Source organism: Ruditapes philippinarum, unplaced genomic scaffold (genome assembly GCF_026571515.1).
Source record: "Ruditapes philippinarum isolate M1 unplaced genomic scaffold, ASM2657151v2 ctg100_1_1_1_1, whole genome shotgun sequence".
Lineage (NCBI taxonomy): Eukaryota > Metazoa > Mollusca > Bivalvia > Venerida > Veneridae > Ruditapes > Ruditapes philippinarum.
The window spans coordinates 206,241-220,761 of record NW_026860686.1 but is presented as its reverse complement, the minus strand read 5'-3'; the positions used below and the strand labels follow the sequence as shown (position 1 = coordinate 220,761).

The 14,521-nt window shown below is 31.2% G+C and overlaps 1 protein-coding gene across 16 annotated transcripts in view; it reads right to left on the bottom strand.

Annotated features, from left to right (window-relative positions):
- Positions 1 to 14,521, bottom strand: part of LOC132713057 (sodium/calcium exchanger 3-like) — a 128,862-nt gene that overhangs the window by 55,974 nt on the left and 58,367 nt on the right. For 4 of the 16 annotated variants that reach the window (XM_060695521.1, XM_060695520.1, XM_060695519.1 and 1 more), the window contains one exon: positions 13,957 to 14,075. In XM_060695521.1, the coding sequence (XP_060551504.1) occupies positions 13,957 to 14,075 (119 nt within the window). Of the gene's footprint in view, positions 1 to 1,623; positions 1,720 to 7,610; positions 7,659 to 11,896; positions 11,942 to 13,956; positions 14,076 to 14,521 lie in introns of all 16 variants that reach the window. The other 12 variants (XM_060695516.1, XM_060695515.1, XM_060695517.1 and 9 more) reach the window with 6 other exon arrangements.

Sequence of the window (14,521 nt, the reverse complement as noted above, 5' to 3'; positions counted from 1 at the left end):
ATTGACACGGAGATCCGGGTTTTGACTCGTGAAAATCAGGAAATGCACAAATTTGACACGTGATAAAATCTGCACAAGAGTCAATTTGCCACGTGGGATTTTCAGCTATGCAATAATAATTACCTTAAATCTACTCCTTATTACTTATCAGATCCTACATATGTTCAAATCACACTCAAAAAAATGTCACCTGTGTAATACACAGCATTGTTTATAGCCTGTGCACTGAAGCGTGACATCAGTGGGTGCAAATTGACAGCGCTAAAAATAGCTCTACACAACTGATAAGAATTGCATACTTGAGGTGTCAATTATTGATTGCTTTTAAGGTTTATGATACGTCTTTGATTTACTTGGAGTGCCTGTACATTTGTTATTTCCATTAAATATTCCTAGTGCATTTTGGTATTTAAAATTAATATGATATATAGCACACCAGTAAAGATATTTTTTTATATTTTAAACTTTTAATCAGAAAAGCTGCTGCTTAATTTATTCTTTCACAGTAAGATGCAATTCATTTTTTTGTTTTTTGTTTTTTTTTTTTGTTTTTTTTTTTTTGGGGGGGGGGGGAATATACATTATAACTAGGCATTTTTTCAATGTTAAATATTATCAATTTCGACTTGAGAATCTACACAAAATGAGCTCCAATACAGTAATTTTTGTAACAGAAAAATGATTCATGTAGTCAAATGACACTAGAAAAAAATTATTTGACTCATGAAAATTTTGGCCAAAGAGTCTTTGACTCGTGAAATTCTGACCCTACTGAGAGCCCTGTGAACATATAACATTTTGGCTGTTATTCAACAAGTTTTGAATATTATCATAAACCAGACCAAAGAAAGCAAGAACAAATAATATATACAAATAAAGATATTGACATTCATTAGATGGCATTATCTCCAAGTAATTATCCATGGGAGCAATGTGCCAACAAGGGAAAACTTCAATATAATAGCAGTTAGTAATCAGTATCAGGTCAAACTTGTCTAGAACTGGGGCTTAAGTTTATTCGTAGAAATTCTTAATTAGGCAATCTATAATCAAAGTCATTTAGAAATCTTATCTAGTCCCAAAAAAATGATTAATAATTCATTATCTTGTGTTGACAAGAAGGCAAGTAAAGTAAACAATGCTCAGAACAAAATCCATCTGACAATAATATGATGCAAAGTTTAAAAAAAATTACAGAATTATATACATGCCAAAAGCAGCTGAAAAACAATGCCACTTATTAATAGAATTTTCTTATCTCCATTTAACACTGTCTCTAATAGACAAAAGATCCAAATTATAAAATTTTCACAGAGAATATTGTAATACATAATTATATTGTACTTGGTATAACAAAGAATGATAATATTGTTGTTTATTTCACTACATCATAGAAGGAAGATAGAGGGCAAGGCAGTATTTTATATACAAGAGACAATTATGTATAACTATTTAATATTATATATATCTGTTTAATAAAAATTACTCAAAGAGAGAAAGTGACAAAAAAATAGGTCAGTTGAAGAAAAAAAAGTAACACAGTAAATTGGCAAGACTACATCAAAGGTGTATACAAAAGTAACAAGTGCAGTTTGTGCAAGGCAATACCACGATGGATGTTACCTGTACTTTGGATCCATCACAACTGTGATATTGGTAGTGGTACGGGATGAACGCTCACTACCACTACCTGAGAAGTTCAGAGGCTCAGAATGACTGCTGAGAATGAAACATAATGACATGATTGACATTTTCCTACTATAAGGTGCATATTAATAAAACAAAGACTTTTTGGTAACTTGTATATTAGATTGATTTTCAAACAGTTGTTTTCTATCATATCAAAATACAGAAAATAAATAAATAACAAGAGCGATCAGTGATCACATGTGTCGCCTCATGATGGCCAATTTCATGTTGTGACAGACGGACAGACAGATGGACAGTGCAAAACTAGATTTGGTACTGATCATTCCTGTAAAGTTTGGATAAAATTGAACCAGTAGTTTATGAGGAGTAGTCCGGACAAGCTTTTGTGTATCTGGCAACTAACAGAAAAAACACCTTTTTATCAAAGGGCCATAACTTGGCTAAAAATCATTCAACCCGAAAACCCGTGCAATATGCGCCAGGACTTGAGCTACAGATTAATCCTGTAAAGTTTCATTGAAATTGCATTAGTGGTATAAGAGAAGTAGTCCGGACAAACTTTAAAAATAAAAATTATTAAAGGGCCATAACTCTGACAAAAATCATTGAACCGGAAAATGCTGACAATATGCACAACTAGACTTGGTACTGATCATTCCTGTAAAGTTTGGATGAAATTGCACCAGTAGTTTATGAGGAGTAGTCCGGACAAGTTTTGTGATGGACGGACAGACAGACGGAGGAGAAGTGATCCCTATATGTCGCCACTACTCCGTAGAGGCGACACAAAAAACAGTGTAAAGAACAATTAATACTAAGTAGAGTTATCACTAAAGGTGATTCATACCCCTACCAGCAACCTTAACTTTTTGAAAAATAAGTGGTCTCAAGCAAAATTTGAACCTTTCTTTTATTTGATGATGTTTCATCAGTGACCTTGACCTTGAACCTAGGTGGTCCAATAACAATCCCATGCTATGTCTCTTCACAAGGTTGCTAAATGTTAAGTTTGAATATAATATCTCATTCCTAACTCTAGTTATTGTCCAGAAATCATTTTCCTATTTTTAGTAACAGTGACATTGACCTAATAGTGAGGTCAAAAATCATCCCAACTGGGGTCTTCGCATAAGCTTGCTATATACTAAGATTGAGTACAATATTTCATTCCCAACTCTAGTAACTGTCCAGAAACCATTTTTTTTTAGTAACAATGACCTTGACCCAGGGAGGTCCAAAAGTAATCCCAAACTGGGTTGTTGTTTTTTTTACATAAGTTTGCTATATTACTTTGATTATAATAAATCATTCCAAACTCTTATGTTATCATGCAGAAATTATAAAGTGGATCTACAGACAATCTGACTCCTACCTACCCCACTAAACTTTGTTTATGGGGGTATAATTACATCTTGTTTATTGTGTCAGTATTGTTTATTACTGATACCTCTATGTCACTGTTACCATATACTATAATTGTAAGCATTAAATTCTAAAATTTCTAAGAATTCTAACATCTTCACAAGATGAACACTTACATTTTTCTTTAGAATTTATTATTATCTTTATTCTTCCGAATGATATAATTTAATTAGTTTATTTAATTCAGACACCTCACACAGACATCATCTGGCAGCCAACTCAGAAAAGAATAAATGAGGCTCAAAAAGCAAAACTATTTTTTTCTTATTATGCTAGACTCAACACATCTTTTTTTGTTTTTTTTTCTCTGAACATAATAACATCAGTTCAACGCTGATTCTACACATTGTCTATTAGTTATGAACAAAGCTGGTAATTTGTCAAAGGTTTTCCAGACACCAGCTCAGCAATGAGATAAACAGAACATTCTCAGATTGGAAGAAAAGAAATTCATTTTTAACAAAAGTAAATTAATAACAGAATATAAATCACTTTCCAACCTAGCCATTGGCATACATTTTTTATTTGTATAATGAAGTTAAGTGAACTGATGGGTTTTCTCCTGAAATGCATCCAGTTAAACTGACACAAATTCTATAACATCATTTACTAACATGCATTCTAATTAATAGGACAGAATGGTATTAAAATCTCTACAGTTTTTATGCATCTGTTTTACTTATTATTTTTATATGTATATTTTTTTGTTTTTGTTTAAATAACTGACAGCATTCAATCTGACATTAATGGTAACATGAAACAGATGACCTATTAGATGATACTTGTATTGTTAAAATGGACTTCAGGAGCAAGGTACCATTCACTGTTGCTATGTCACAATATACCTTAATGACAAATGAGCATAATTATATAGTAATTTATTGTAAAAGGAGTACATATTTGGGGCAGTCATTAAGTAATGACTGTATATGTTGCCTTATTTTCCATTGAATAAAAAACAAAACAATTATTAGATGATACTGTAACAATCACAAAATATTTATTAACGATAAACTATTAGCTAAAGACTGTAATATTACTACAATTTCATCAAAGTTTAATAGAATACTCTGTAAATTATCATACATCACCGTACAAATACATATATGATTTCATTAATTTGTAATTCTAATTAATGTCTTTTATGAACGTAAGAATAAAATTGCTACATGAACTGTTTTGACTCATTAAACGCATGCAAACCACACAATACAATTTTCATACAAGAACAGTTGGGGGCTGAGAACAGGCCTAATGAACAAGACATTCCTTAAGTAACTAAGGTCTCAAATACTTATACAAAATAAGATTAACTTCAAAACAAACAAAAAATCACAAACACAAACTAGCTCAAGTCTAGTTGCACAACTTGAAATTTTAGTTGATCGACAAATTTTAATACATGCACAATTGTGAAATACAATCTACAAATGATTGCATTAGGGTAAGACAATTGTAAACTGCTTACAAATAAAGAAACACAATAAGACAATGAAATGTACATTATAATATACTGACAAAACTTGGCATTTTTTCTTGTATCAAATTAATTTAATTATAATTGCAGCAACACAAAGCAGATTGTTATCTTCACTTTGTTAAAAAGACATTTAAATTAACCTTTTTCCTTTGACAAAAATCTTATCTGTGTTGAATATTCCATTGTGTCAACTGATTAATGTTGATTTTGATGCAAAAACTCATAAACCTGTAAGCTTTTAATTGTACCAACATAGCTGACAATATAATTAATTTGTCTTCCAATATACTTAAAGCAAATAATCCTTCAAGTTTTCTAAGTATCCTTTATCCTTTCCTGTGACCCAAGTGATTTTTTTTTGAGAGATGACATCACCTTCATATACTGCATAGGCCCAACAACTATAATATCCATGCAAATGCATAACAATATAGTTTGATGTATTTAAGTTAATCAGAACAAAAATCTTTCAAAAATAGAAATACTAACTAGAGCTGCCATAAGAGTGATAAATGCATCTAATCTCTATGACACAGGAAATTACAAAGTGCAATTAAACATTATTTTTAAAAGAAAAATCCTTCAAGGGGTATAGGATACACATGGTATCTGATATTTGACCTTTAAGGGTGTCCTAAACTTGAGCAGGCAAAACAGTGGCATGCGTTCTGCAAATTTCCTCTTTGAGGTGAACATTTGAGCCAAATTGCAAGAAAATCCATCAGGGTGTATAGGACGACTGATGTGACAGTGATTCCTGTAAAGCCCCCTCCACATTATGTGGTAGGGGTATAAAAAAACAAATTTGTGAGAGTTTTATGGGAAGGTAGTTTAATACTTGTTACAATAATTAAGTCCCTGCTCCTATGATCGGTGCAGTGGCATAGCATGACATAGTTCCCTTGAGGGGTTCAGTCAAATGCTTCCTTAAATGAGTTAGTTCAGACCTATCCCCCTCCCTTTCCCGCAAATTCTTGCCCTAAACAAGAGCTGTCGGTAGAACAGCATACTCAACTATTCTCAGTACTTGATAGTAAAAAAGAGCCTTGATGTTTAAAATGGGCCACAATTTGGTCAAATTCCATGTATGAATCATAGGCCATAGACAGAGACGTTTGATTATAATACTCTTAAATTAGTGTGTGAAGTTTCCATCCATTCCCTTTACAGGGATCATTCTGGTCAGGATTTTTAGTGAGAGATTTTCTCTCATTTGAGAAATTTTAATGAGAGAAATTAGATTTTCTTGAGAGATTTAATTTTCATGATGGGCGAGGTTAAAAATATAGAAATTTTTAACTTTTTAAAATCACTGTACATATAAACATTGTTTATCTAATGAGGATATAAGAAGATGTAGCTCTGTTTATTACAGTGATTTTTGTTTTCACTTTTTTAACACATCCTATGCCTTTTCTTTTGTGAATTTTTAAACACAATAAAATTCTAGTTGTGAAAAATAAATATAATAAACACTTTTATTCTGAAATATAAAAGAATTATACATGGATATCTACTACAACTATTATTTGCTGGACAACACTGTACTGTACAGAAGTGATTGTTGAGATTTGAAGAATATTTTTTATAACCTTACATTTTGTTTTCTTTATGATTCTCTTCACACACCTCCCTCCATTAAAAAAATATTCATTGAATATGTGACCTGAACACATAATGACAAATATCTCCATATCCACAAATATAAACAATGTAAACCTAAAGTAATTTTTATTCATAAACATCATTTTTAGTGTTATAAAACACCTTTAAATGACACTCAGCTTCCTTTTAGTATTTTTTTTTTAATCACGACATCGCGAAAATATGTGACAAATGAATATTTGTCTTTTTTCTGCTGAAACATTCACAATTCTAGCTGTTGCTGATTGCAATAATATAAAATTAAATATTTTTGTTCAATAAAAGAATATTCATTATCGGCTATTTCATCAGGAATCGTAAAACAATTTTTTTTAATTTGTTCTTTACGGCAAAATTTACCGTGGTTGATGTTACATTTAGAAGACAAATTTTACCGGTATTTGTTTCTTACATGTCCATTTTTATGTTAGTCTGTGTCTAACAATTTTTATTAAAATCAATTAAAAGTGTTTTATGTAAATTCTCGACTTACAGATAGATAAAGGTTAGCCATCATACCGTACGGTGAATTTGCGGTCTCCGATCGGCAATTATTAGGCTAAATAATTCAAAGTGTTGGACTACTTTTTGGAGGTTTTTTACACCGATTTCATTAATAAACAATTTGAAATTAAATTCTTGATGGGAATCGTGAATTTTTCATCTTATTTTTGTGTAACTTTAGCATTCTTTTGATTGTGATTAGACATTTTCCGGCTCAAATTGCCGTGCGAGATTTTCTCTCATTTCACAAATTTCTCTGAGATTTTGGTGATTTTTTTGCGAGATATCGCGGAAATCGCGCCCTAGAATGATCCCTGCTTTATCAATTTTGAAGATTTCAAATTGCACGCAAAAACTTAACCAAGTGTGAGGTATCTTCGGATAGTTGAGCTTAATGTGAATACTAATGATTGCAAACTAAAAGAATATCAATGAAACATTTTACACAATACAAAAGTTGCAATTTCCTTCTATCAGTACCTTAAAAGAGAATGATGTTGACTAGTCATTGTCTGCTTCATTAAAACTTGAAAAGGCCTTTTTGTAAGAAATAAGCTTAGTTTACTCCAGCAAATACGACAAGTTACAGACATGCTTCTATACCATCTCAGTATATCTAAAAGACTGTTGGACATGCTTGAAGAATCATATCCATGTGGCAACTCTTGTCCGTATGTCAATTCTCTATTATATATATATTAAAAATTCAAAACACTATAAATTTTGTCAATTAAACACATGAAATTATTACAAAATGCGGTTACGAGAAAAAATCGATAAAACTTTTTAAGTAAGCAACTTTATTTCACTATAATTTTTCTTTTCTTGCTTCAGTAAATTAAGAGTTGCCACTTCCTAATTGAGACACATCTACTATATATCATTTGGGTAAAGGGCTACAGGGACTCACCTGTGTAAAAGGACTTCTCTACCACCCTGAGAGCTGCTTGAACTATGACTGAAGTAATAGTTTTAATATAAATCTTTCTTAAAGCAACAATCACAGATAAAAAATGAACAAAGTCCCTAAACATTTATAAATAAGCTAAATGTTTTAAGATCTTTACACCAGCAATAATACTAGCATGTCATAGTTATAGGCAATAAACTTTAGATATGACAGTACATAACCAAAAGTTGTAACAAGGGATCAACATAATGATATGCATTGATGAATTTTAAAAGAAGAAAAAGAAGTTAAGACAGTATTACATCTAATCCAGATTTACACTATACATGACAATATAACAGAATATTCATATATTCATGAAAATTGAAATGTTGTGAATGACTGTAAGCAATAAATTTCACTGGAAATGTGCTGTATATCCTGTGGCAGGGTTAACAGCTCATTAACTTCTCTAACTGCTGCAGAACACTCACAATCTAAATCTGGTTCTGCAGCAGAGCTAACAGTATACAAACAAAAGTAATGACACGTGTTCAAGGAAGTCAAAATAGATTTATTTAATTCATTTCACACTTCAAGGGTAATCCTATCATCGATTTGATCTTTTCAGTTACAGAATTGTGAGCCAACAATGACAAGATAAAAATGTACCTCAGATCAATCTAACATTTGATTAAATTCATTTACACTGACACATTTGAATGAATTCTAAATGAGATGCTCTCTGGTTCATAACTATAATATTAAATTACATGGAAAACAACAAGAGCTGTCCGTAAGACAGCGCGCTCGACTTTTTTATTGCTTGCCAATAAAAAAAGTTTTTGCAGTAAAAGGAAATACAAGAATCTCTGTATTTTTAAAGTGAACAATGGCCATGAGCATTAAGATATTTAGTGAAGAATTATTTTACTGAATTGTGTGATACCCTTGAACACTGCAGCAAAGTTTGAAATGTTTAAGTCAAAAGAGGGCTGGTACTAAAAACTAAAAAATTAATATCTCAAACAGTTCAGTCAAAAAGTGGACTGGTACTAAAAACTTAACCAAGATTCTAAGTCGATAAAAGGCCTTAATTTTTAAAACAAATCCTTGACAGAGTTACCTTCTCTTGCGTACAGATGGGGGTAATGATGTGAAATAGCATTAAAAGTTTCAAAGCAATATCTCAAAGGGTTAAGGCCAATAAGTGGATTTTACCCATATTCAATGTATTTTCTAAGTCAAAAAGGGGCATAATTCTGTCAAAAACCTTGACAGAGTTATGTCCTCTTGTCTGTTGATGAAGGTCGTGATGGTAAACAAGTATGGTCAGTTTCAAAGCAATACCTCCAATGGTTTTGAAATAAAGTGAGGTGGTACAAAAAACTTAACCAAGCTCAATACACTTTCTAAGTCAAAAAAGGGCCATAATTCTGTCAAAAACCTTGACAGAGTTATGTACTCTTGTCTGTAGATGGAGGTTATGATGGTGAACAAGTATGGTAAGTTTCAAAGCCATACTTGTAATACTTCTGAAATAAAGTGGGGTGGTACGAAAAACTTAACCAAGGTGTGACGCCGACGCCGACGCCGGGGCGAGTAGGATAGCTCCCCTTTTCATAGAAAAGTCGAGCTAAAAAACTGATAAACACAGTAATTTTCTTTGTAACTCCATAGTTACACAATCAACTATGAAATGTTCAGTATTGAATAATTGAATAATACTTTTCACTTTTAACATAACAATTACATTTGTTCTAATTAGATTGCAGAAACATTTACTGCAATCAATACTGAATGGCCTAGGATGAGGTTTCTTTGAGACAAACAGTTGCAATTATTTCTCAGTAGATGTTAGTGATGATATGAAATAAAAGGAAACATGCATACACAAGCAGTAGTATAACTGTTCCAATCTCTACCTTGATGCAGCTTTCATTATCAGATCTCAAATCTCAAAGCATACAAAACATCTTCTTGATTAATTATTGCATCTGTTTTAAATGTGAAGTAGCCATTGATGTTCATTACCTTGCTAATCAACCCTTACACCAGTAGGCACTGTCCTTGCAATTAGGTAGCTCTTTGTTTTAACTCACATATTGGTTATGAACAGAAAATAATGACAAAAATACAATTCTGTGTTGTATAAATGCTAAATGAGTTATTATACAAGTAACATTAGGAAAACAAGATATCATATGATTTTTAACATTGTTAGTGTCAATCAAGTCATCTATTGACCTTCACCTTAAAATGTGCACAAACCTTCATCTTGTTTAAATGTAAACCTTTCCCACTTTCTAAGCTTGTCAAAAGAAGTTGAAGTTTACATTTACATCAAATCCCATGGCAAAAATCACTACATTAAATCAATAAAATGTTATGAGTGACCAAAGCTTGGTAATGGTCTGAGGAAGGTCACTTAGTTACATAGAAAACAATTAAAGTGTCTAATTATTGGGATTTAAAGCTGCTTTTACACAGATTGCATCTATGGTAAATTGTAATTATTACATTAAATATCAAGCTTTGAATACAAATCTGTTTTTGACAATATTTATAATTCAATCATATTTTCAGTAACATTACTTTAGAAATGTGTGATAATTTACTGGTTTGCGTTTACCCATCACCCTAAAAGCTACTTTTAAATAAAATTTGTCATTGTGACTATGGTTTTATTCATTCTGTGCAAAATCATAACATTTCCAACATCATCAATTGTGAATGGTATTTTATAGGAAAGATTTTCTGAAAAAATTAGCAGAAAAAGGAAAAGGTGTTTTAAATGCAAAGTTGCTCACACTCCAAAGTCACAAAATGTGGTTATCAAGTTTAAAAGAATGGTGACTTAAACTTGTTGAACACTGTTATAGTATGATTGTTGTACATAACCAAATATATATGGGAAAAAAATGATTGTGTACAATACTTTGTTTCACAAATTAACTATAAAATTTAGGCAGCTTTGCTTATTTAACAAACACATACCCTTAGATTTTAAGGTGAAGGTCAAAGAAGCTTTTTCCTCCATGACAAAATAATCAACAAAACTTTCAATGGAAATTTAGATATTTGGATGCAACAGGTTTTGTAGAGAATAGTACATAATTAATCTATTAGTTATATAACTGTTCCACAAAATACTAGCTGTTAGTGTTATCTATGATAATTAATATTTAGAACTAAAACCTTGTAACTAAGACTTAAATTACTATATTTTGCTACAAGTATTTTAAATTTCTTTCTTTTTGCATTTTTCAATATTTCAGATTCTTTTATTTGTATTACATTAGTTACACCAGAACTTATACCCTTTGGAAAGCTAGTTAATTTGCTTCTACACAACTAAATGCATTTTGAACCAGACTCAATGCAACTCTCTAGGTTATTAGTCAAAATATCTTTTTTACTCAAACTGAAATTTTCAGTATACTGAACACTCTTGGCCGAGATGACAGAAACTCTTAATCACCACAAATTAAAGTTTCCTTAACTTTTAAAGAAGTTGATCTAAGGAATGTAAATATTTTAAGCATCTTTGCCATAACTGTGAAATAACAAGTTAATAAAACATGATATCTAAATATTTACTGACATTTTGTTTTGATCCTGTATCTGGATTGCTATCAAAATATTGGCAAACATGGTTATACAGTTTTCATATGAAAGCAAAAGTAATCTACTTCGGGACATTTCTACATCTATGTTACAAGCTTTTATTTATAATTCTATTGTCATCAATTTCCTGTAATCATTGAAGAATATCTTCTTGCAAGAAAAGGTTTTCTGTATTGGCAATAATGAAGCATGGACAATTGTTTTCAAAAGGATTAACACAATAATTATTGCTTCTAACAAAATCAAGCCAAATAATCCTAAATATTTTTCAAACAGCTTTTAATCCAAAATATTATTCAAATATGACATAACAGCCCAGACATCAAGAAATTATTAGAAACCATAGTCTGTAAATGAGAGATTAATGAAAAAGGAAAGAGTATATCACAGAAACCAGCTGAAGAGATGAAATTCCCTAGGGACTGATATATCAATGCTCCAATACAGATATTGTCATCCAGAAGATATATATCCTTCCAACCTCCTTATATCTCTACATTAACTCTGACATTCTTTACAGCCACTCTACCTAGTGTTCACATAACTCTAAAACATTTAATAAAGATTTGTGCATAACAAGCTACTGTAACAATTTCAACAGTTATTGCTAATTTCAAAATGGATTTACAATGAAACAAAGTACTGTAGCACATTTTCTTTCACTGATGCCCATTTCTTACCTGTCAAACATCTTTTTATGTTTTGTTTCATTCAAATCAATTAAACTGAAATAAAACAGCAACAAAAAAACAATAATGAAAAAATCGGGAACGAAAAAAAATGTTCGGTTTTTTAGAAGTTTCGGATTTCCAGAAGTTCCGGAATTCGGAAGTTACACTGTAGTTAGTATACTTAACCACTTGGAGATTTGAAGTAAAACAGTTAGCAATTTTTTTTTTAATCATAACCACAGGAACCTGAAAATTCTATCAAAACAAAAAAATAACGATTTAAAAAAAAAAAAACCCATACATAATACTATAAAATAAACACAAGGAAGGCAACAACATTTCCCCACCCATCGCCACATTTACCAGGGATATTCGTTAAAAACGCCTGGAATTTTACTTCCGATCAACACTAAATCAATAGAGGCACATTTAAAATCTACCAGAAACACAACTTTACTCTTATGCAACTATTCCAACTTTTTACGCCAATTGAATAAAAATGATTATATCACTGCTCTTCTTTAATCGTCGGTTCCAAATTGGCCAGTTCAAGCGAATAAACTCCGTCATACCGTTATTGACCGGTCTTTGTAGAATCCCGAAATTCTACCCAAAAACAATAAAAAGAGAACGATTTAAATAAAAATCCCCATATTAAATACTACTTTTATATATATGGGATTTTTACTTAAATCGTTTTTTTTTTTTTTTTTGGATAGAATTTCGGGATCTTCAAAACCGGTCAATAACGGTATGACGGAGTTTATCGCTTGAACTGGGCAATGGAACCGACGATTAGAGAAGAGCAGTGATTTATTCATTCAATTGGCGTAAAAGTTGGATAGTTTCGATAAGAGTAAGTTGTGTTTCTGGTAGATTTTAAATGTGCTCTATTGATTTAGTGTGATCGGAAGTAAATTCCAGGCGTTTTTACGAATATCCCTGGTAAATGTGGCGGTGGGTGGGGAAATGTTGTTGCCTTCCTTGTGTTTTTTTATAGTATATGTATGGGATTTTTTTTAAATCGTTATTTTTTTTGTTTTGGATAGAATTTCAGGTTCCTGTGATATAACATATTATACAGATGAAATTTTTGGAATGATAATATATGAAAATTGTGAGAGAATTAGAGAATTTTAGGTCAGGAAAAATATTATCAGCTATTTCTATAGATGTGACCTTTCACAATGTGACAGCAGAAATGAATGATATGGTATATATCTGATCAATGAGTTACCGTAGGTAAATTTAAGTTCAACTTCTCTCCCTGAGCAAATCAAAGATTTTATATTTTGTCTGACTTTTGTAAACCAAAACATCCCAAAAATTGCTTTGATGGACTGAAAATTCCCTTTCTATAAAATACACTGTCACTGCAGGGAAAATGACTGCAAGGGAAAATGACTGTCTAGTAACAGTTACAGAAACTTTCCAGTGTGAGAAAATAGTAGAGAAATTGTCTAGGATAAAATAAACTCAATCAACATACAATAAATGAGAAGGAAATTGTCAGGGAGAGACTGTCTTGGATTCTGTGCTTAATTTTAAGTAAAATTATCAGAGTGAAACCAAAATGAGATATGCTGAGTAATAATTAATCTTCTTTTGTTTGAATCTGTCTAGAACAAAAAATAAAAAAAATGCCACAACAATAGGACAGAAATAAAAAGACAGTTTGACCTTCATCAAAATCAAATCAAATAATTTTAAATAAAAATCAAACTTCCCTGCTTAAAGGAAGAACTACTACACTGATCATGTGCTAACCTTTAAAAAAATCCTCTCTGAATGTATATAAGATGTTTTTTGAGCATCTGATTGACTAAACAGCCAAGCTTAAAAAACTTCAATGTTTACATTTATGAAATTTTACTCCATACAGTACAGGGGTAATTTTTTATTTTTCCTCCTAAAATTAAAATTCACAAAAAAATATGTAGCAAAATCAATGCTTCTGAGAATGCGTAACACAAAGATAAGATGGTCTTGGTCAAACCTTAAGTTATCCTAATATTAGTTGTCTCCGGGATAAAGAAATATAGTCATTGTTTAAAAAACAGCAGGCATACCTTAGTTTTGTATTGGAATGTTTTTCAGCTTTTTCCTGCTCTAATACACGTAATTCCTTCGGTAGTATATGACCAGTGAAGGAGCCAGCCCTTCCTCGTTGGTTCAATATACGCATATGCTGAAATAGGAAATACATGCAAATTAGCAAAAATTCTCTATACCTAAAAATTGAATTTTAATTCAATCATTCATATGACACATTAAACAAATTAAAGAAACTTTCATCACGGAATGACGGAGACTCTGCATACTTATCAGTGATGCTGTTTATATTAAGAAAAATAGTTTTTCCCCTGTCCTCTTATCAATTTCATATAATTGATTTTATGCTAGATTTAGGTTGCTGAAAACTCTTGATTTCACAGAGAAGAAACCTTAGTTTGCCAGAAGTATGGCTTGTACTTAAGCTTGAAAAATGTAAACCATATTTTATATTATACAGCTGCATCTCACAAGCTAGCTATCTCACATTTTTACCAGCATAGTAAAGCATTTGTCAAAAATATATCCTTTACAGCAGTAATCTTTTACCCTTAACCTTGAGTAACACAGAAACTACAACAG